Here is a 26,215-nt window from a genome sequence, read left to right as displayed (position 1 = left end):
TGCTGTCGAGTTGAATGTTAGTTCTATTTAAGGCGGAATTCGCGAAGTACACAAAGCAGCAACTATCACTCGTCAATAATAACAATCTACTTGAGGTTGAACTAGACAAGAAGAAGAACTATCATGTAAAATCATGATATAACAGGTAATTTGCATATGTAGGACCCAAACACAAGAATTTTACAGAATAAGCTTATTTTTACTGAGTAGAGAAAAATGACCTAAAATAACAAAACACAGAAATGAAGTCCCCCACCAGACCCTCATTCATGTCGTTGAGCAGGAAGGTTGAATCATAGACTAGAGGAGATGTCGATTCATTGCAAGAGTTAAGCGTCTGGAAAACCTAGAAACTAGTTCCCGGAAATTAAATACTACTGTTCCACCTCAATGCACACGAAACTATGGTATTGCCAATAATAAAATTGGTCATTTTACTAGGCAGACAAATTACACGACCAGTTGTACATAGATTTAGTGTATTGGCAAAGCGTAATCAAACATTTCGTTCAGTAATTGTACCAATTGGTCAAGGTAAGAATTCTATAATAACCATACACATATGTTTTCAAAATATCTTTTAGGTTCATGTGGACCCTTTGTCTAAAATGGCTGTGTTTTCACCTCAAAATTTATTCGAGTACAGACAAACCTGTGTATCTGGAAACGATTTAGGGCATAGTATGCCCCAGATAGATAAATTTCAAATGCATTTTGTTTTATAAAATTAAAAACTTACCTGGATTTTGCAGTGCACTTTTTTCGTCCCTGCAGACGATGATAAAATCAACAAACAGTTGAGTTTTACTTAATATGGTCCACTCAGTGAAACAGTTTACATCACTAATTATTGTCAGGTATCTATTGTCCTTCTATTGTCACTACTGTCAATCAATACAGTTCACTTCAATCATTACCTATTAGTAGTATTTGGAAGTTCTTAAACGTTTTTCCCAACTTTGTTTATTTTGGCACCTTCTGTAGGAACGATAGAAAGTGCACTGCAAAATCTAGTTAAGTTTTTAATTTTCTGATACATAAAATGCATTTGAATTTTAATTATCTATGCCTTAAAACTTTTCCAGATACACAGATCTGCCTGTTTTCAGAGTACATTTTTAGGTGAAAACACAGCCGTTTTAGCCAAACAGTCCACATGAGACGGCTGTCATTCGGTATACAAAGAGGAAAAAGATCGTGGAAGAATAAGTAACGTTGGTCAATCATTCCGGTCGGATTTGTGAAAATATCCGTTGTACTATCAGCATGCGGGAATAATCAGAAAAAATAAATATGTCTGTCAAAATGGTCCAATTTCCTTAATAATTTTGTGCATTTAGATAAAGAAAAAATGCAGTGTTTTTTTTTCGAAAACACAAAACGCGACATATAACCTTATGCGAACATTAAAGACAAGGCACGTTTTGGATATATAATTGTCACATTCTAATAAATCATGATAGATTTGAAACTAAATCTTTTGTTTGTCAGACAGTGCAGTAAAAAGGAAGTGATTTTTTTCCCCTTGAAAATGTTAAGATTACTATTTTAAAAGCAGTATTTTGTTGATTTTTAATCAAAATTGATCGCGAAAGATAAGGCAACGCCTTATTTTGATCGTGAAAGAAATGCGTTACCTGAAAAGACTGTAAAGTTTTTGCTCATTGCTAAAGGCCGTACGATGACACATATATGCTTGTATCTACGTGATCTGGTTTCTGATGGGTGGTAAACTCATTGGCAGTCATACCACATCTTCTAATTCTTTTATATTTATCATTAGAAAATTAAATACATTTACCATTGATGTACTTTAATTGATTGAAGAATATAATATCTTAATAAGAACTTTTTAGCTGTTGGTGTAATTGACCAATTAAAAACTAACAATTATTATATTTATATTCATATACAAGTAGTACTTCACAAGTAATTCACAGAGAAAAATATTAAAAACATTTAGGTTAAAAGTATAACACTTTCTGTTCATAACTTAAAAAATGTTTTTATTTATATATATAATCACATATTGATATCTGTTTTCACTTAAGAGGCAAACATAACTTGACACTCAAGATGATAAAGCCACCATGAGCCTAACTTGTCAAAAATAAGTATCTTTGTTTCTATAATGTCAAATGCATTTCCGAATGTGTAAAACAAAAGTGGTCTCGGAAGGGGGGTGTCTTCCCTAGAAATACATTGGATGTGTGCAAATTGATAAACGTCATAGTACCCAAACTAGGTGGTGAAAAATTTCAACGTACGTACTTCGAGTGTTGTGGGATCGATTTCCTCGCTTGGTTTGTAAATTTATCAATTTGTGAATTGTGGTTTATTCCCGATTGTAAAAGTCTTGGTTCGCTTGCCTGGTGATGCATGCATAATAGAAGACGCTTATCTAGGAGACAAATACGATATCGCTGAGTTAGAGACAATTAGTAACCATAAGGTTCTTATGCCCCTAACGTGGCGGAGGGGGCATTAAGTGTTACCCTTGTCCACTTAAACGTCCGTCCATAAGTCCCAAAATTAGTTTCCGTTCCCTCACTTTAGTTTGCATCAACCAAGTGGCGTCACTTTTACCGTTCTTGAGTTATGCCCCTTTATAAATGGAAAACTTGCTGAATTTTTCGTTTCTGTTCTCCAAATTTAGTTTGGCTCAACCAAATATTATGACACTTATACACAATGTTTAGTACCCTAAAACACAGATCAAGTTCGAATTAAGGTTGCGTCTTTAGTTATGTCCCTTTATAACGTCATATGCAAGCGGGGGCATCACCTGTGTCCCATGGACACATTCTCGATTTATTTTCCTCATGGTATTTATCTTAAAAGTTATATTTTTAATCTAAAAGGATAGTCAATTCATAAACGCCAAGCACTCAAAACTAGTAATTAAGCTAACAGTCGAAATCATATACCATTAACTTCAATTTCCACTATATATAGATGACGTCCTCTCTAATTAATTCATAGTTTGGTGACTATGTTGAACGTATCTATTCCATCGAACTTGAAATAAAGGATTCAACAGATACTGTTAAATCTGCCTTATATCTTAAATTACATCTAGAAATTGATAATGAGGGTCGGATGAGAACAAAACTTTACGACAAAACAGATGATTTCAGCTTTCCAACGGTGAAATTTCCATTTCTATGTAGCAAAATTACAGACGCGCCTGCATATGGAGTTTATATACCCCAGTTGGTACGTTATCCTAGAGCTTTCATTTCCTATCATGATTTCCTTGATAGAGGGTTACTGCTCACAAGGAAGCTATTGAACCATGAGTTTCAACTGGTGAAGTTGAAATCATCCCTTCGACAATTTTATGGACGCCATCACGAGTTGGTTGACTGTTATGGAATATCTGTTTAAAGTTGACGACGGATATGTTTCAATTATCGAAGCCAAAATCCCGTCCTCTTTTCTTCAAATGTAACCTACCGAATGTGAATTATCATCGGGTTTGTCCCTACATGAGCAACACGACGGATGCCACATGTGGAGCAGGATCTGCTTACCCTTCCAGAGCACCTGAGATCACCTCTTTTTTTTGGTGGGGTTCGTGTTGCGAAGTCTTTAGTTTTCTATGTTGTGTATTATATACTGTTTATCTTTTATTCGTTTTTCGTTTTTTTTTACCATGGCGCTGTCAGTTTTTTTTTACTTATGAGTTTGAATGTCCCTTTGGTAATTTGGCCTCTCTTTTAATCATATCATTCATTTTTTCCACCGCCCAGCCACCATTTGGTCCGAGTACACAGTTATTTCGTAGTGCATTTCTTTTAGACAATAAATGGAAATTAAAAAAATCCCACCTGCGCTTTCTCAATAATATTTTTACAGTGTGTTGTACTACTTTTGGGACAAATTATATCAAAATTATAGAAAACTTCATCGGCTCTAACTCAAAATATGGACAATTTCATGCTAAGGGGGTCTTCAAATCTTTTGACAGCTTCCGATGTGCTAATTTTTAACATTTTTCAGCTGGACCAAATCACTACTTTACTTTAAAATTCATGACCCAAATTTTTTTACAGTGTCATTTCACCCCCCTACTTACTATTTGAGTCATAAAACATGGAGAAATAAATTCGGAAGGGGTATAAAAAAAATCGACAAGTAACACACTGTCCACACTAGGGACTATATTCGTGGACAACGAAAATCAAAGGACGATAACTGTGTACCCGGACCTAATAGGGTAGAAAAAGTTGACCAATCTTAATGAAACTTGGTATGACTAAAGCTTATTAAATTATAAGACTGCTTACAAAGTTTCATGGCAATAGGATATATATTATAGACAATATGACTAATTCTATATTGAACTTTGAGTGTTAAATTTAGACGTTAAAATTGAAAATTTTCAACTATCAACAATTGAGGCTTAAAAAATTAAAATATTGCAAAAAAATACTTTTGAAATGCCTTAATATATAATATATTATGTATTGAAAGCAATAGAGTACTCATTTGATTCATCAGACTTATCATAATTATTAAAAAGTCAAATTTATATGAACCTGTGGCTAAAAATGGAGGTTTTCCAATGAAGGGGGGCCTTACATGAAGATGTAATATTTTCCAGCAATTTTAAATTTGTAAAGCTTTTTGGTTATAAATAATCCTTACATATGTATTTAATGTACTTTAAATGGAAAGAAAACTTACAAATAACATATCACATTAGCTTAAAAGGGTCTTAGGCCAAGTAAGACTGAAAATAATTTAGGGTCAATTTAGGCCGTATCACATATTTACATTTAAAAATGCATATTGAAGCTATATGAAATAAAATTTTGTGTCTTTTCTATCATTTCTATACTCAGGTGACATGATACAATAAATCTGAGCACAAAAAGACTCTTGCATTCAACTTTTTTTGCAGACAGTATGGTCTGATACAAAGATTTTTCACTTTTTAGTGAAAAACATGCATGCAATTTTAGTCTCAACAGGCTTATATTTGAACCACTTGCTATCCTACAGAAGAAAAGAAAGGTATTTTGTGACATAAAACAGGTACAAAAGACATTGTTAAGTGCTTTTTATACAAATTTAGTGAGGTCTTTATAATGGACTTCAACTTTTATGTTCCAAGCTCCTCACATTTAACTTGATCCAAACAGGGCGTTAGACGATGATCATATATACAACACATTTTGCGCATATTGTCTGAGATAATCTTCTTTTCTGTAGATTCAGAGTTCACAAATGAGTAATACAACTGGATTGAAACATAGAAACACAAATATTGACACATAAAAACCTGTCAGATAGAAAGTCAGAATGCCACTTATGCATCAAAATTGAAAAAGCTATGAAATGCTTATTTTGACCATAAAATGCCAAAATTGGTCATTTTTGCAGAAATTCTATCAAATAAAAGTTTAAGTCCTTTAGTTTTATGCTATTTGATAAATTGACACCATCAAATCATTCAGGGAAGTTGCCAAAGTACAGATTCTATATTTCCTGATTTCACCTCTTAGGTCCGAGTACACAGTTATTTCGTAGTGCATTTCTTTTAGACAATAAATGGAAATTAAAAAAATCCCACCTGCGCTTTCTCAATAATATTTTTACAGTGTGTTGTACTACTTTTGGGACAAATTATATCAAAATTATAGAAAACTTCATCGGCTCTAACTCAAAATATGGACAATTTCATGCTAAGGGGGTCTTCAAATCTTTTGACAGCTTCCGATGTGCTAATTTTTAACATTTTTCAGCTGGACCAAATCACTACTTTACTTTAAAATTCATGACCCAAATTTTTTTACAGTGTCATTTCACCCCCCTACTTACTATTTGAGTCATAAAACATGGAGAAATAAATTCGGAAGGGGTATAAAAAAAATCGACAAGTAACACACTGTCCACACTAGGGACTATATTCGTGGACAACGAAAATCAAAGGACGATAACTGTGTACCCGGACCTAATAGGGTAGAAAAAGTTGACCAATCTTAATGAAACTTGGTATGACTAAAGCTTATTAAATTATAAGACTGCTTACAAAGTTTCATGGCAATAGGATATATATTATAGACAATATGACTAATTCTATATTGAACTTTGAGTGTTAAATTTAGACGTTAAAATTGAAAATTTTCAACTATCAACAATTGAGGCTTAAAAAATTAAAATATTGCAAAAAAATACTTTTGAAATGCCTTAATATATAATATATTATGTATTGAAAGCAATAGAGTACTCATTTGATTCATCAGACTTATCATAATTATTAAAAAGTCAAATTTATATGAACCTGTGGCTAAAAATGGAGGTTTTCCAATGAAGGGGGGCCTTACATGAAGATGTAATATTTTCCAGCAATTTTAAATTTGTAAAGCTTTTTGGTTATAAATAATCCTTACATATGTATTTAATGTACTTTAAATGGAAAGAAAACTTACAAATAACATATCACATTAGCTTAAAAGGGTCTTAGGCCAAGTAAGACTGAAAATAATTTAGGGTCAATTTAGGCCGTATCACATATTTACATTTAAAAATGCATATTGAAGCTATATGAAATAAAATTTTGTGTCTTTTCTATCATTTCTATACTCAGGTGACATGATACAATAAATCTGAGCACAAAAAGACTCTTGCATTCAACTTTTTTTGCAGACAGTATGGTCTGATACAAAGATTTTTCACTTTTTAGTGAAAAACATGCATGCAATTTTAGTCTCAACAGGCTTATATTTGAACCACTTGCTATCCTACAGAAGAAAAGAAAGGTATTTTGTGACATAAAACAGGTACAAAAGACATTGTTAAGTGCTTTTTATACAAATTTAGTGAGGTCTTTATAATGGACTTCAACTTTTATGTTCCAAGCTCCTCACATTTAACTTGATCCAAACAGGGCGTTAGACGATGATCATATATACAACACATTTTGCGCATATTGTCTGAGATAATCTTCTTTTCTGTAGATTCAGAGTTCACAAATGAGTAATACAACTGGATTGAAACATAGAAACACAAATATTGACACATAAAAACCTGTCAGATAGAAAGTCAGAATGCCACTTATGCATCAAAATTGAAAAAGCTATGAAATGCTTATTTTGACCATAAAATGCCAAAATTGGTCATTTTTGCAGAAATTCTATCAAATAAAAGTTTAAGTCCTTTAGTTTTATGCTATTTGATAAATTGACACCATCAAATCATTCAGGGAAGTTGCCAAAGTACAGATTCTATATTTCCTGATTTCACCTAATAGGGTAGAAAAAGTTGACCAATCTTAATGAAACTTGGTATGACTAAAGCTTATTAAATTATAAGACTGCTTACAAAGTTTCATGGCAATAGGATATATATTATAGACAATATGACTAATTCTATATTGAACTTTGAGTGTTAAATTTAGACGTTAAAATTGAAAATTTTCAACTATCAACAATTGAGGCTTAAAAAATTAAAATATTGCAAAAAAATACTTTTGAAATGCCTTAATATATAATATATTATGTATTGAAAGCAATAGAGTACTCATTTGATTCATCAGACTTATCATAATTATTAAAAAGTCAAATTTATATGAACCTGTGGCTAAAAATGGAGGTTTTCCAATGAAGGGGGGCCTTACATGAAGATGTAATATTTTCCAGCAATTTTAAATTTGTAAAGCTTTTTGGTTATAAATAATCCTTACATATGTATTTAATGTACTTTAAATGGAAAGAAAACTTACAAATAACATATCACATTAGCTTAAAAGGGTCTTAGGCCAAGTAAGACTGAAAATAATTTAGGGTCAATTTAGGCCGTATCACATATTTACATTTAAAAATGCATATTGAAGCTATATGAAATAAAATTTTGTGTCTTTTCTATCATTTCTATACTCAGGTGACATGATACAATAAATCTGAGCACAAAAAGACTCTTGCATTCAACTTTTTTTGCAGACAGTATGGTCTGATACAAAGATTTTTCACTTTTTAGTGAAAAACATGCATGCAATTTTAGTCTCAACAGGCTTATATTTGAACCACTTGCTATCCTACAGAAGAAAAGAAAGGTATTTTGTGACATAAAACAGGTACAAAAGACATTGTTAAGTGCTTTTTATACAAATTTAGTGAGGTCTTTATAATGGACTTCAACTTTTATGTTCCAAGCTCCTCACATTTAACTTGATCCAAACAGGGCGTTAGACGATGATCATATATACAACACATTTTGCGCATATTGTCTGAGATAATCTTCTTTTCTGTAGATTCAGAGTTCACAAATGAGTAATACAACTGGATTGAAACATAGAAACACAAATATTGACACATAAAAACCTGTCAGATAGAAAGTCAGAATGCCACTTATGCATCAAAATTGAAAAAGCTATGAAATGCTTATTTTGACCATAAAATGCCAAAATTGGTCATTTTTGCAGAAATTCTATCAAATAAAAGTTTAAGTCCTTTAGTTTTATGCTATTTGATAAATTGACACCATCAAATCATTCAGGGAAGTTGCCAAAGTACAGATTCTATATTTCCTGATTTCACCTCTTAGGTCCGAGTACACAGTTATTTCGTAGTGCATTTCTTTTAGACAATAAATGGAAATTAAAAAAATCCCACCTGCGCTTTCTCAATAATATTTTTACAGTGTGTTGTACTACTTTTGGGACAAATTATATCAAAATTATAGAAAACTTCATCGGCTCTAACTCAAAATATGGACAATTTCATGCTAAGGGGGTCTTCAAATCTTTTGACAGCTTCCGATGTGCTAATTTTTAACATTTTTCAGCTGGACCAAATCACTACTTTACTTTAAAATTCATGACCCAAATTTTTTTACAGTGTCATTTCACCCCCCTACTTACTATTTGAGTCATAAAACATGGAGAAATAAATTCGGAAGGGGTATAAAAAAAATCGACAAGTAACACACTGTCCACACTAGGGACTATATTCGTGGACAACGAAAATCAAAGGACGATAACTGTGTACCCGGACCTAATAGGGTAGAAAAAGTTGACCAATCTTAATGAAACTTGGTATGACTAAAGCTTATTAAATTATAAGACTGCTTACAAAGTTTCATGGCAATAGGATATATATTATAGACAATATGACTAATTCTATATTGAACTTTGAGTGTTAAATTTAGACGTTAAAATTGAAAATTTTCAACTATCAACAATTGAGGCTTAAAAAATTAAAATATTGCAAAAAAATACTTTTGAAATGCCTTAATATATAATATATTATGTATTGAAAGCAATAGAGTACTCATTTGATTCATCAGACTTATCATAATTATTAAAAAGTCAAATTTATATGAACCTGTGGCTAAAAATGGAGGTTTTCCAATGAAGGGGGGCCTTACATGAAGATGTAATATTTTCCAGCAATTTTAAATTTGTAAAGCTTTTTGGTTATAAATAATCCTTACATATGTATTTAATGTACTTTAAATGGAAAGAAAACTTACAAATAACATATCACATTAGCTTAAAAGGGTCTTAGGCCAAGTAAGACTGAAAATAATTTAGGGTCAATTTAGGCCGTATCACATATTTACATTTAAAAATGCATATTGAAGCTATATGAAATAAAATTTTGTGTCTTTTCTATCATTTCTATACTCAGGTGACATGATACAATAAATCTGAGCACAAAAAGACTCTTGCATTCAACTTTTTTTGCAGACAGTATGGTCTGATACAAAGATTTTTCACTTTTTAGTGAAAAACATGCATGCAATTTTAGTCTCAACAGGCTTATATTTGAACCACTTGCTATCCTACAGAAGAAAAGAAAGGTATTTTGTGACATAAAACAGGTACAAAAGACATTGTTAAGTGCTTTTTATACAAATTTAGTGAGGTCTTTATAATGGACTTCAACTTTTATGTTCCAAGCTCCTCACATTTAACTTGATCCAAACAGGGCGTTAGACGATGATCATATATACAACACATTTTGCGCATATTGTCTGAGATAATCTTCTTTTCTGTAGATTCAGAGTTCACAAATGAGTAATACAACTGGATTGAAACATAGAAACACAAATATTGACACATAAAAACCTGTCAGATAGAAAGTCAGAATGCCACTTATGCATCAAAATTGAAAAAGCTATGAAATGCTTATTTTGACCATAAAATGCCAAAATTGGTCATTTTTGCAGAAATTCTATCAAATAAAAGTTTAAGTCCTTTAGTTTTATGCTATTTGATAAATTGACACCATCAAATCATTCAGGGAAGTTGCCAAAGTACAGATTCTATATTTCCTGATTTCACCTAATAGGGTAGAAAAAGTTGACCAATCTTAATGAAACTTGGTATGACTAAAGCTTATTAAATTATAAGACTGCTTACAAAGTTTCATGGCAATAGGATATATATTATAGACAATATGACTAATTCTATATTGAACTTTGAGTGTTAAATTTAGACGTTAAAATTGAAAATTTTCAACTATCAACAATTGAGGCTTAAAAAATTAAAATATTGCAAAAAAATACTTTTGAAATGCCTTAATATATAATATATTATGTATTGAAAGCAATAGAGTACTCATTTGATTCATCAGACTTATCATAATTATTAAAAAGTCAAATTTATATGAACCTGTGGCTAAAAATGGAGGTTTTCCAATGAAGGGGGGCCTTACATGAAGATGTAATATTTTCCAGCAATTTTAAATTTGTAAAGCTTTTTGGTTATAAATAATCCTTACATATGTATTTAATGTACTTTAAATGGAAAGAAAACTTACAAATAACATATCACATTAGCTTAAAAGGGTCTTAGGCCAAGTAAGACTGAAAATAATTTAGGGTCAATTTAGGCCGTATCACATATTTACATTTAAAAATGCATATTGAAGCTATATGAAATAAAATTTTGTGTCTTTTCTATCATTTCTATACTCAGGTGACATGATACAATAAATCTGAGCACAAAAAGACTCTTGCATTCAACTTTTTTTGCAGACAGTATGGTCTGATACAAAGATTTTTCACTTTTTAGTGAAAAACATGCATGCAATTTTAGTCTCAACAGGCTTATATTTGAACCACTTGCTATCCTACAGAAGAAAAGAAAGGTATTTTGTGACATAAAACAGGTACAAAAGACATTGTTAAGTGCTTTTTATACAAATTTAGTGAGGTCTTTATAATGGACTTCAACTTTTATGTTCCAAGCTCCTCACATTTAACTTGATCCAAACAGGGCGTTAGACGATGATCATATATACAACACATTTTGCGCATATTGTCTGAGATAATCTTCTTTTCTGTAGATTCAGAGTTCACAAATGAGTAATACAACTGGATTGAAACATAGAAACACAAATATTGACACATAAAAACCTGTCAGATAGAAAGTCAGAATGCCACTTATGCATCAAAATTGAAAAAGCTATGAAATGCTTATTTTGACCATAAAATGCCAAAATTGGTCATTTTTGCAGAAATTCTATCAAATAAAAGTTTAAGTCCTTTAGTTTTATGTTATTTGATAAATTGACACCATCAAATCATTCAGGGAAGTTGCCAAAGTACAGATTCTATATTTCCTGATTTCACCTCTTAGGTCCGAGTACACAGTTATTTCGTAGTGCATTTCTTTTAGACAATAAATGGAAATTAAAAAAATCCCACCTGCGCTTTCTCAATAATATTTTTACAGTGTGTTGTACTACTTTTGGGACAAATTATATCAAAATTATAGAAAACTTCATCGGCTCTAACTCAAAATATGGACAATTTCATGCTAAGGGGGTCTTCAAATCTTTTGACAGCTTCCGATGTGCTAATTTTTAACATTTTTCAGCTGGACCAAATCACTACTTTACTTTAAAATTCATGACCCAAATTTTTTTACAGTGTCATTTCACCCCCCTACTTACTATTTGAGTCATAAAACATGGAGAAATAAATTCGGAAGGGGTATAAAAAAAATCGACAAGTAACACACTGTCCACACTAGGGACTATATTCGTGGACAACGAAAATCAAAGGACGATAACTGTGTACCCGGACCTAATAGGGTAGAAAAAGTTGACCAATCTTAATGAAACTTGGTATGACTAAAGCTTATTAAATTATAAGACTGCTTACAAAGTTTCATGGCAATAGGATATATATTATAGACAATATGACTAATTCTATATTGAACTTTGAGTGTTAAATTTAGACGTTAAAATTGAAAATTTTCAACTATCAACAATTGAGGCTTAAAAAATTAAAATATTGCAAAAAAATACTTTTGAAATGCCTTAATATATAATATATTATGTATTGAAAGCAATAGAGTACTCATTTGATTCATCAGACTTATCATAATTATTAAAAAGTCAAATTTATATGAACCTGTGGCTAAAAATGGAGGTTTTCCAATGAAGGGGGGCCTTACATGAAGATGTAATATTTTCCAGCAATTTTAAATTTGTAAAGCTTTTTGGTTATAAATAATCCTTACATATGTATTTAATGTACTTTAAATGGAAAGAAAACTTACAAATAACATATCACATTAGCTTAAAAGGGTCTTAGGCCAAGTAAGACTGAAAATAATTTAGGGTCAATTTAGGCCGTATCACATATTTACATTTAAAAATGCATATTGAAGCTATATGAAATAAAATTTTGTGTCTTTTCTATCATTTCTATACTCAGGTGACATGATACAATAAATCTGAGCACAAAAAGACTCTTGCATTCAACTTTTTTTGCAGACAGTATGGTCTGATACAAAGATTTTTCACTTTTTAGTGAAAAACATGCATGCAATTTTAGTCTCAACAGGCTTATATTTGAACCACTTGCTATCCTACAGAAGAAAAGAAAGGTATTTTGTGACATAAAACAGGTACAAAAGACATTGTTAAGTGCTTTTTATACAAATTTAGTGAGGTCTTTATAATGGACTTCAACTTTTATGTTCCAAGCTCCTCACATTTAACTTGATCCAAACAGGGCGTTAGACGATGATCATATATACAACACATTTTGCGCATATTGTCTGAGATAATCTTCTTTTCTGTAGATTCAGAGTTCACAAATGAGTAATACAACTGGATTGAAACATAGAAACACAAATATTGACACATAAAAACCTGTCAGATAGAAAGTCAGAATGCCACTTATGCATCAAAATTGAAAAAGCTATGAAATGCTTATTTTGACCATAAAATGCCAAAATTGGTCATTTTTGCAGAAATTCTATCAAATAAAAGTTTAAGTCCTTTAGTTTTATGCTATTTGATAAATTGACACCATCAAATCATTCAGGGAAGTTGCCAAAGTACAGATTCTATATTTCCTGATTTCACCTCTTAGGTCCGAGTACACAGTTATTTCGTAGTGCATTTCTTTTAGACAATAAATGGAAATTAAAAAAATCCCACCTGCGCTTTCTCAATAATATTTTTACAGTGTGTTGTACTACTTTTGGGACAAATTATATCAAAATTATAGAAAACTTCATCGGCTCTAACTCAAAATATGGACAATTTCATGCTAAGGGGGTCTTCAAATCTTTTGACAGCTTCCGATGTGCTAATTTTTAACATTTTTCAGCTGGACCAAATCACTACTTTACTTTAAAATTCATGACCCAAATTTTTTTACAGTGTCATTTCACCCCCCTACTTACTATTTGAGTCATAAAACATGGAGAAATAAATTCGGAAGGGGTATAAAAAAAATCGACAAGTAACACACTGTCCACACTAGGGACTATATTCGTGGACAACGAAAATCAAAGGACGATAACTGTGTACCCGGACCTAATAGGGTAGAAAAAGTTGACCAATCTTAATGAAACTTGGTATGACTAAAGCTTATTAAATTATAAGACTGCTTACAAAGTTTCATGGCAATAGGATATATATTATAGACAATATGACTAATTCTATATTGAACTTTGAGTGTTAAATTTAGACGTTAAAATTGAAAATTTTCAACTATCAACAATTGAGGCTTAAAAAATTAAAATATTGCAAAAAAATACTTTTGAAATGCCTTAATATATAATATATTATGTATTGAAAGCAATAGAGTACTCATTTGATTCATCAGACTTATCATAATTATTAAAAAGTCAAATTTATATGAACCTGTGGCTAAAAATGGAGGTTTTCCAATGAAGGGGGGCCTTACATGAAGATGTAATATTTTCCAGCAATTTTAAATTTGTAAAGCTTTTTGGTTATAAATAATCCTTACATATGTATTTAATGTACTTTAAATGGAAAGAAAACTTACAAATAACATATCACATTAGCTTAAAAGGGTCTTAGGCCAAGTAAGACTGAAAATAATTTAGGGTCAATTTAGGCCGTATCACATATTTACATTTAAAAATGCATATTGAAGCTATATGAAATAAAATTTTGTGTCTTTTCTATCATTTCTATACTCAGGTGACATGATACAATAAATCTGAGCACAAAAAGACTCTTGCATTCAACTTTTTTTGCAGACAGTATGGTCTGATACAAAGATTTTTCACTTTTTAGTGAAAAACATGCATGCAATTTTAGTCTCAACAGGCTTATATTTGAACCACTTGCTATCCTACAGAAGAAAAGAAAGGTATTTTGTGACATAAAACAGGTACAAAAGACATTGTTAAGTGCTTTTTATACAAATTTAGTGAGGTCTTTATAATGGACTTCAACTTTTATGTTCCAAGCTCCTCACATTTAACTTGATCCAAACAGGGCGTTAGACGATGATCATATATACAACACATTTTGCGCATATTGTCTGAGATAATCTTCTTTTCTGTAGATTCAGAGTTCACAAATGAGTAATACAACTGGATTGAAACATAGAAACACAAATATTGACACATAAAAACCTGTCAGATAGAAAGTCAGAATGCCACTTATGCATCAAAATTGAAAAAGCTATGAAATGCTTATTTTGACCATAAAATGCCAAAATTGGTCATTTTTGCAGAAATTCTATCAAATAAAAGTTTAAGTCCTTTAGTTTTATGCTATTTGATAAATTGACACCATCAAATCATTCAGGGAAGTTGCCAAAGTACAGATTCTATATTTCCTGATTTCACCTCTTAGGGTAGAAAAAGTTGACCAATCTTAATGAAACTTGGTATGACTAAAGCTTATTAAATTATAAGACTGCTTACAAAGTTTCATGGCAATAGGATATATATTATAGACAATATGACTAATTCTATATTGAACTTTGAGTGTTAAATTTAGACGTTAAAATTGAAAATTTTCAACTATCAACAATTGAGGCTTAAAAAATTAAAATATTGCAAAAAAATACTTTTGAAATGCCTTAATATATAATATATTATGTATTGAAAGCAATAGAGTACTCATTTGATTCATCAGACTTATCATAATTATTAAAAAGTCAAATTTATATGAACCTGTGGCTAAAAATGGAGGTTTTCCAATGAAGGGGGGCCTTACATGAAGATGTAATATTTTCCAGCAATTTTAAATTTGTAAAGCTTTTTGGTTATAAATAATCCTTACATATGTATTTAATGTACTTTAAATGGAAAGAAAACTTACAAATAACATATCACATTAGCTTAAAAGGGTCTTAGGCCAAGTAAGACTGAAAATAATTTAGGGTCAATTTAGGCCGTATCACATATTTACATTTAAAAATGCATATTGAAGCTATATGAAATAAAATTTTGTGTCTTTTCTATCATTTCTATACTCAGGTGACATGATACAATAAATCTGAGCACAAAAAGACTCTTGCATTCAACTTTTTTTGCAGACAGTATGGTCTGATACAAAGATTTTTCACTTTTTAGTGAAAAACATGCATGCAATTTTAGTCTCAACAGGCTTATATTTGAACCACTTGCTATCCTACAGAAGAAAAGAAAGGTATTTTGTGACATAAAACAGGTACAAAAGACATTGTTAAGTGCTTTTTATACAAATTTAGTGAGGTCTTTATAATGGACTTCAACTTTTATGTTCCAAGCTCCTCACATTTAACTTGATCCAAACAGGGCGTTAGACGATGATCATATATACAACACATTTTGCGCATATTGTCTGAGATAATCTTCTTTTCTGTAGATTCAGAGTTCACAAATGAGTAATACAACTGGATTGAAACATAGAAACACAAATATTGACACATAAAAACCTGTCAGATAGAAAGTCAGAATGCCACTTATGCATCAAAATTGAAAAAGCTATGAAATGCTTATTTTGACCATAAAATGCCAAAATTGGTCATTTTTGCAGAAATTCTATCAAATAAAAGTTTAAGTCCTTTAGTTTTATGCTATTTGATAAATTGACACCATCAAATCATTCAGGGAAGTTGCCAAAGTACAGATTCTATATTTCCTGATTTCACCTCTTAGGTCCGAGTACACAGTTATTTCGTAGTGCATTTCTTTTAGACAATAAATGGAAATTAAAAAAATCCCACCTGCGCTTTCTCAATAATATTTTTACAGTGTGTTGTACTACTTTTGGGACAAATTATATCAAAATTATAGAAAACTTCATCGGCTCTAACTCAAAATATGGACAATTTCATGCTAAGGGGGTCTTCAAATCTTTTGACAGCTTCCGATGTGCTAATTTTTAACATTTTTCAGCTGGACCAAATCACTACTTTACTTTAAAATTCATGACCCAAATTTTTTTACAGTGTCATTTCACCCCCCTACTTACTATTTGAGTCATAAAACATGGAGAAATAAATTCGGAAGGGGTATAAAAAAAATCGACAAGTAACACACTGTCCACACTAGGGACTATATTCGTGGACAACGAAAATCAAAGGACGATAACTGTGTACCCGGACCTAATAGGGTAGAAAAAGTTGACCAATCTTAATGAAACTTGGTATGACTAAAGCTTATTAAATTATAAGACTGCTTACAAAGTTTCATGGCAATAGGATATATATTATAGACAATATGACTAATTCTATATTGAACTTTGAGTGTTAAATTTAGACGTTAAAATTGAAAATTTTCAACTATCAACAATTGAGGCTTAAAAAATTAAAATATTGCAAAAAAATACTTTTGAAATGCCTTAATATATAATATATTATGTATTGAAAGCAATAGAGTACTCATTTGATTCATCAGACTTATCATAATTATTAAAAAGTCAAATTTATATGAACCTGTGGCTAAAAATGGAGGTTTTCCAATGAAGGGGGGCCTTACATGAAGATGTAATATTTTCCAGCAATTTTAAATTTGTAAAGCTTTTTGGTTATAAATAATCCTTACATATGTATTTAATGTACTTTAAATGGAAAGAAAACTTACAAATAACATATCACATTAGCTTAAAAGGGTCTTAGGCCAAGTAAGACTGAAAATAATTTAGGGTCAATTTAGGCCGTATCACATATTTACATTTAAAAATGCATATTGAAGCTATATGAAATAAAATTTTGTGTCTTTTCTATCATTTCTATACTCAGGTGACATGATACAATAAATCTGAGCACAAAAAGACTCTTGCATTCAACTTTTTTTGCAGACAGTATGGTCTGATACAAAGATTTTTCACTTTTTAGTGAAAAACATGCATGCAATTTTAGTCTCAACAGGCTTATATTTGAACCACTTGCTATCCTACAGAAGAAAAGAAAGGTATTTTGTGACATAAAACAGGTACAAAAGACATTGTTAAGTGCTTTTTATACAAATTTAGTGAGGTCTTTATAATGGACTTCAACTTTTATGTTCCAAGCTCCTCACATTTAACTTGATCCAAACAGGGCGTTAGACGATGATCATATATACAACACATTTTGCGCATATTGTCTGAGATAATCTTCTTTTCTGTAGATTCAGAGTTCACAAATGAGTAATACAACTGGATTGAAACATAGAAACACAAATATTGACACATAAAAACCTGTCAGATAGAAAGTCAGAATGCCACTTATGCATCAAAATTGAAAAAGCTATGAAATGCTTATTTTGACCATAAAATGCCAAAATTGGTCATTTTTGCAGAAATTCTATCAAATAAAAGTTTAAGTCCTTTAGTTTTATGCTATTTGATAAATTGACACCATCAAATCATTCAGGGAAGTTGCCAAAGTACAGATTCTATATTTCCTGATTTCACCTCTTAGGTCCGAGTACACAGTTATTTCGTAGTGCATTTCTTTTAGACAATAAATGGAAATTAAAAAAATCCCACCTGCGCTTTCTCAATAATATTTTTACAGTGTGTTGTACTACTTTTGGGACAAATTATATCAAAATTATAGAAAACTTCATCGGCTCTAACTCAAAATATGGACAATTTCATGCTAAGGGGGTCTTCAAATCTTTTGACAGCTTCCGATGTGCTAATTTTTAACATTTTTCAGCTGGACCAAATCACTACTTTACTTTAAAATTCATGACCCAAATTTTTTTACAGTGTCATTTCACCCCCCTACTTACTATTTGAGTCATAAAACATGGAGAAATAAATTCGGAAGGGGTATAAAAAAAATCGACAAGTAACACACTGTCCACACTAGGGACTATATTCGTGGACAACGAAAATCAAAGGACGATAACTGTGTACCCGGACCTAATAGGGTAGAAAAAGTTGACCAATCTTAATGAAACTTGGTATGACTAAAGCTTATTAAATTATAAGACTGCTTACAAAGTTTCATGGCAATAGGATATATATTATAGACAATATGACTAATTCTATATTGAACTTTGAGTGTTAAATTTAGACGTTAAAATTGAAAATTTTCAACTATCAACAATTGAGGCTTAAAAAATTAAAATATTGCAAAAAAATACTTTTGAAATGCCTTAATATATAATATATTATGTATTGAAAGCAATAGAGTACTCATTTGATTCATCAGACTTATCATAATTATTAAAAAGTCAAATTTATATGAACCTGTGGCTAAAAATGGAGGTTTTCCAATGAAGGGGGGCCTTACATGAAGATGTAATATTTTCCAGCAATTTTAAATTTGTAAAGCTTTTTGGTTATAAATAATCCTTACATATGTATTTAATGTACTTTAAATGGAAAGAAAACTTACAAATAACATATCACATTAGCTTAAAAGGGTCTTAGGCCAAGTAAGACTGAAAATAATTTAGGGTCAATTTAGGCCGTATCACATATTTACATTTAAAAATGCATATTGAAGCTATATGAAATAAAATTTTGTGTCTTTTCTATCATTTCTATACTCAGGTGACATGATACAATAAATCTGAGCACAAAAAGACTCTTGCATTCAACTTTTTTTGCAGACAGTATGGTCTGATACAAAGATTTTTCACTTTTTAGTGAAAAACATGCATGCAATTTTAGTCTCAACAGGCTTATATTTGAACCACTTGCTATCCTACAGAAGAAAAGAAAGGTATTTTGTGACATAAAACAGGTACAAAAGACATTGTTAAGTGCTTTTTATACAAATTTAGTGAGGTCTTTATAATGGACTTCAACTTTTATGTTCCAAGCTCCTCACATTTAACTTGATCCAAACAGGGCGTTAGACGATGATCATATATACAACACATTTTGCGCATATTGTCTGAGATAATCTTCTTTTCTGTAGATTCAGAGTTCACAAATGAGTAATACAACTGGATTGAAACATAGAAACACAAATATTGACACATAAAAACCTGTCAGATAGAAAGTCAGAATGCCACTTATGCATCAAAATTGAAAAAGCTATGAAATGCTTATTTTGACCATAAAATGCCAAAATTGGTCATTTTTGCAGAAATTCTATCAAATAAAAGTTTAAGTCCTTTAGTTTTATGCTATTTGATAAATTGACACCATCAAATCATTCAGGGAAGTTGCCAAAGTACAGATTCTATATTTCCTGATTTCACCTAATAGGGTAGAAAAAGTTGACCAATCTTAATGAAACTTGGTATGACTAAAGCTTATTAAATTATAAGACTGCTTACAAAGTTTCATGGCAATAGGATATATATTATAGACAATATGACTAATTCTATATTGAACTTTGAGTGTTAAATTTAGATGTTAAAATTGAAAATTTTCAACTATCAACAATTGAGGCTTAAAAAATTAAAATATTGCAAAAAAATACTTTTGAAATGCCTTAATATATAATATATTATGTATTGAAAGCAATAGAGTACTCATTTGATTCATCAGACTTATCATAATTATTAAAAAGTCAAATTTATATGAACCTGTGGCTAAAAATGGAGGTTTTCCAATGAAGGGGGGCCTTACATGAAGATGTAATATTTTCCAGCAATTTTAAATTTGTAAAGCTTTTTGGTTATAAATAATCCTTACATATGTATTTAATGTACTTTAAATGGAAAGAAAACTTACAAATAACATATCACATTAGCTTAAAAGGGTCTTAGGCCAAGTAAGACTGAAAATAATTTAGGGTCAATTTAGGCCGTATCACATATTTACATTTAAAAATGCATATTGAAGCTATATGAAATAAAATTTTGTGTCTTTTCTATCATTTCTATACTCAGGTGACATGATACAATAAATCTGAGCACAAAAAGACTCTTGCATTCAACTTTTTTTGCAGACAGTATGGTCTGATACAAAGATTTTTCACTTTTTAGTGAAAAACATGCATGCAATTTTAGTCTCAACAGGCTTATATTTGAACCACTTGCTATCCTACAGAAGAAAAGAAAGGTATTTTGTGACATAAAACAGGTACAAAAGACATTGTTAAGTGCTTTTTATACAAATTTAGTGAGGTCTTTATAATGGACTTCAACTTTTATGTTCCAAGCTCCTCACATTTAACTTGATCCAAACAGGGCGTTAGACGATGATCATATATACAACACATTTTGCGCATATTGTCTGAGATAATCTTCTTTTCTGTAGATTCAGAGTTCACAAATGAGTAATACAACTGGATTGAAACATAGAAACACAAATATTGACACATAAAAACCTGTCAGATAGAAAGTCAGAATGCCACTTATGCATCAAAATTGAAAAAGCTATGAAATGCTTATTTTGACCATAAAATGCCAAAATTGGTCATTTTTGCAGAAATTCTATCAAATAAAAGTTTAAGTCCTTTAGTTTTATGCTATTTGATAAATTGACACCATCAAATCATTCAGGGAAGTTGCCAAAGTACAGATTCTATATTTCCTGATTTCACCTCTTAGGTCCGAGTACACAGTTATTTCGTAGTGCATTTCTTTTAGACAATAAATGGAAATTAAAAAAATCCCACCTGCGCTTTCTCAATAATATTTTTACAGTGTGTTGTACTACTTTTGGGACAAATTATATCAAAATTATAGAAAACTTCATCGGCTCTAACTCAAAATATGGACAATTTCATGCTAAGGGGGTCTTCAAATCTTTTGACAGCTTCCGATGTGCTAATTTTTAACATTTTTCAGCTGGACCAAATCACTACTTTACTTTAAAATTCATGACCCAAATTTTTTTACAGTGTCATTTCACCCCCCTACTTACTATTTGAGTCATAAAACATGGAGAAATAAATTCGGAAGGGGTATAAAAAAAATCGACAAGTAACACACTGTCCACACTAGGGACTATATTCGTGGACAACGAAAATCAAAGGACGATAACTGTGTACCCGGACCTAATAGGGTAGAAAAAGTTGACCAATCTTAATGAAACTTGGTATGACTAAAGCTTATTAAATTATAAGACTGCTTACAAAGTTTCATGGCAATAGGATATATATTATAGACAATATGACTAATTCTATATTGAACTTTGAGTGTTAAATTTAGACGTTAAAATTAAAAATTTTCAACTATCAACAATTGAGGCTTAAAAAATTAAAATATTGCAAAAAAATACTTTTGAAATGCCTTAATATATAATATATTATGTATTGAAAGCAATAGAGTACTCATTTGATTCATCAGACTTATCATAATTATTAAAAAGTCAAATTTATATGAACCTGTGGCTAAAAATGGAGGTTTTCCAATGAAGGGGGGCCTTACATGAAGATGTAATATTTTCCAGCAATTTTAAATTTGTAAAGCTTTTTGGTTATAAATAATCCTTACATATGTATTTAATGTACTTTAAATGGAAAGAAAACTTACAAATAACATATCACATTAGCTTAAAAGGGTCTTAGGCCAAGTAAGACTGAAAATAATTTAGGGTCAATTTAGGCCGTATCACATATTTACATTTAAAAATGCATATTGAAGCTATATGAAATAAAATTTTGTGTCTTTTCTATCATTTCTATACTCAGGTGACATGATACAATAAATCTGAGCACAAAAAGACTCTTGCATTCAACTTTTTTTGCAGACAGTATGGTCTGATACAAAGATTTTTCACTTTTTAGTGAAAAACATGCATGCAATTTTAGTCTCAACAGGCTTATATTTGAACCACTTGCTATCCTACAGAAGAAAAGAAAGGTATTTTGTGACATAAAACAGGTACAAAAGACATTGTTAAGTGCTTTTTATACAAATTTAGTGAGGTCTTTATAATGGACTTCAACTTTTATGTTCCAAGCTCCTCACATTTAACTTGATCCAAACAGGGCGTTAGACGATGATCATATATACAACACATTTTGCGCATATTGTCTGAGATAATCTTCTTTTCTGTAGATTCAGAGTTCACAAATGAGTAATACAACTGGATTGAAACATAGAAACACAAATATTGACACATAAAAACCTGTCAGATAGAAAGTCAGAATGCCACTTATGCATCAAAATTGAAAAAGCTATGAAATGCTTATTTTGACCATAAAATGCCAAAATTGGTCATTTTTGCAGAAATTCTATCAAATAAAAGTTTAAGTCCTTTAGTTTTATGCTATTTGATAAATTGACACCATCAAATCATTCAGGGAAGTTGCCAAAGTACAGATTCTATATTTCCTGATTTCACCTCTTAGGTCCGAGTACACAGTTATTTCGTAGTGCATTTCTTTTAGACAATAAATGGAAATTAAAAAAATCCCACCTGCGCTTTCTCAATAATATTTTTACAGTGTGTTGTACTACTTTTGGGACAAATTATATCAAAATTATAGAAAACTTCATCGGCTCTAACTCAAAATATGGACAATTTCATGCTAAGGGGGTCTTCAAATCTTTTGACAGCTTCCGATGTGCTAATTTTTAACATTTTTCAGCTGGACCAAATCACTACTTTACTTTAAAATTCATGACCCAAATTTTTTTACAGTGTCATTTCACCCCCCTACTTACTATTTGAGTCATAAAACATGGAGAAATAAATTCGGAAGGGGTATAAAAAAAATCGACAAGTAACACACTGTCCACACTAGGGACTATATTCGTGGACAACGAAAATCAAAGGACGATAACTGTGTACCCGGACCTAATAGGGTAGAAAAAGTTGACCAATCTTAATGAAACTTGGTATGACTAAAGCTTATTAAATTATAAGACTGCTTACAAAGTTTCATGGCAATAGGATATATATTATAGACAATATGACTAATTCTATATTGAACTTTGAGTGTTAAATTTAGACGTTAAAATTGAAAATTTTCAACTATCAACAATTGAGGCTTAAAAAATTAAAATATTGCAAAAAAATACTTTTGAAATGCCTTAATATATAATATATTATGTATTGAAAGCAATAGAGTACTCATTTGATTCATCAGACTTATCATAATTATTAAAAAGTCAAATTTATATGAACCTGTGGCTAAAAATGGAGGTTTTCCAATGAAGGGGGGCCTTACATGAAGATGTAATATTTTCCAGCAATTTTAAATTTGTAAAGCTTTTTGGTTATAAATAATCCTTACATATGTATTTAATGTACTTTAAATGGAAAGAAAACTTACAAATAACATATCACATTAGCTTAAAAGGGTCTTAGGCCAAGTAAGACTGAAAATAATTTAGGGTCAATTTAGGCCGTATCACATATTTACATTTAAAAATGCATATTGAAGCTATATGAAATAAAATTTTGTGTCTTTTCTATCATTTCTATACTCAGGTGACATGATACAATAAATCTGAGCACAAAAAGACTCTTGCATTCAACTTTTTTTGCAGACAGTATGGTCTGATACAAAGATTTTTCACTTTTTAGTGAAAAACATGCATGCAATTTTAGTCTCAACAGGCTTATATTTGAACCACTTGCTATCCTACAGAAGAAAAGAAAGGTATTTTGTGACATAAAACAGGTACAAAAGACATTGTTAAGTGCTTTTTATACAAATTTAGTGAGGTCTTTATAATGGACTTCAACTTTTATGTTCCAAGCTCCTCACATTTAACTTGATCCAAACAGGGCGTTAGACGATGATCATATATACAACACATTTTGCGCATATTGTCTGAGATAATCTTCTTTTCTGTAGATTCAGAGTTCACAAATGAGTAATACAACTGGATTGAAACATAGAAACACAAATATTGACACATAAAAACCTGTCAGATAGAAAGTCAGAATGCCACTTATGCATCAAAATTGAAAAAGCTATGAAATGCTTATTTTGACCATAAAATGCCAAAATTGGTCATTTTTGCAGAAATTCTATCAAATAAAAGTTTAAGTCCTTTAGTTTTATGCTATTTGATAAATTGACACCATCAAATCATTCAGGGAAGTTGCCAAAGTACAGATTCTATATTTCCTGATTTCACCTCTTAGGTCCGAGTACACAGTTATTTCGTAGTGCATTTCTTTTAGACAATAAATGGAAATTAAAAAAATCCCACCTGCGCTTTCTCAATAATATTTTTACAGTGTGTTGTACTACTTTTGGGACAAATTATATCAAAATTATAGAAAACTTCATCGGCTCTAACTCAAAATATGGACAATTTCATGCTAAGGGGGTCTTCAAATCTTTTGACAGCTTCCGATGTGCTAATTTTTAACATTTTTCAGCTGGACCAAATCACTACTTTACTTTAAAATTCATGACCCAAATTTTTTTACAGTGTCATTTCACCCCCCTACTTACTATTTGAGTCATAAAACATGGAGAAATAAATTCGGAAGGGGTATAAAAAAAATCGACAAGTAACACACTGTCCACACTAGGGACTATATTCGTGGACAACGAAAATCAAAGGACGATAACTGTGTACCCGGACCTAATAGGGTAGAAAAAGTTGACCAATCTTAATGAAACTTGGTATGACTAAAGCTTATTAAATTATAAGACTGCTTACAAAGTTTCATGGCAATAGGATATATATTATAGACAATATGACTAATTCTATATTGAACTTTGAGTGTTAAATTTAGACGTTAAAATTGAAAATTTTCAACTATCAACAATTGAGGCTTAAAAAATTAAAATATTGCAAAAAAATACTTTTGAAATGCCTTAATATATAATATATTATGTATTGAAAGCAATAGAGTACTCATTTGATTCATCAGACTTATCATAATTATTAAAAAGTCAAATTTATATGAACCTGTGGCTAAAAATGGAGGTTTTCCAATGAAGGGGGGCCTTACATGAAGATGTAATATTTTCCAGCAATTTTAAATTTGTAAAGCTTTTTGGTTATAAATAATCCTTACATATGTATTTAATGTACTTTAAATGGAAAGAAAACTTACAAATAACATATCACATTAGCTTAAAAGGGTCTTAGGCCAAGTAAGACTGAAAATAATTTAGGGTCAATTTAGGCCGTATCACATATTTACATTTAAAAATGCATATTGAAGCTATATGAAATAAAATTTTGTGTCTTTTCTATCATTTCTATACTCAGGTGACATGATACAATAAATCTGAGCACAAAAAGACTCTTGCATTCAACTTTTTTTGCAGACAGTATGGTCTGATACAAAGATTTTTCACTTTTTAGTGAAAAACATGCATGCAATTTTAGTCTCAACAGGCTTATATTTGAACCACTTGCTATCCTACAGAAGAAAAGAAAGGTATTTTGTGACATAAAACAGGTACAAAAGACATTGTTAAGTGCTTTTTATACAAATTTAGTGAGGTCTTTATAATGGACTTCAACTTTTATGTTCCAAGCTCCTCACATTTAACTTGATCCAAACAGGGCGTTAGACGATGATCATATATACAACACATTTTGCGCATATTGTCTGAGATAATCTTCTTTTCTGTAGATTCAGAGTTCACAAATGAGTAATACAACTGGATTGAAACATAGAAACACAAATATTGACACATAAAAACCTGTCAGATAGAAAGTCAGAATGCCACT

The 26,215-nt window shown here is 30.7% G+C and overlaps 1 protein-coding gene across 1 annotated transcript in view; it reads left to right on the top strand.

Annotated features, from left to right (window-relative positions):
* The first annotated feature begins 391 nt into the window (after positions 1 to 391).
* The window catches only part of LOC127736995 (putative OPA3-like protein CG43998), a 133,645-nt gene continuing 107,821 nt past the window's right edge, over positions 392 to 26,215 (top strand). Inside the window, exon 1 of the mRNA XM_052247551.1 lies at positions 392 to 534. Within this exon, the coding sequence (XP_052103511.1) occupies positions 405 to 534 (130 nt within the window). The 5' untranslated portion in view covers positions 392 to 404. The remainder of the gene's footprint in view (positions 535 to 26,215) is intronic.

The sequence above is a fragment of the Mytilus californianus genome, unplaced genomic scaffold, assembly GCF_021869535.1.
Source record: "Mytilus californianus isolate M0D057914Y unplaced genomic scaffold, xbMytCali1.0.p SCAF_4, whole genome shotgun sequence".
NCBI lineage: Eukaryota > Metazoa > Mollusca > Bivalvia > Mytilida > Mytilidae > Mytilus > Mytilus californianus.
Note: the sequence above shows the minus strand (reverse complement) of the source record. Positions and strands in the feature narration are given on the sequence as shown.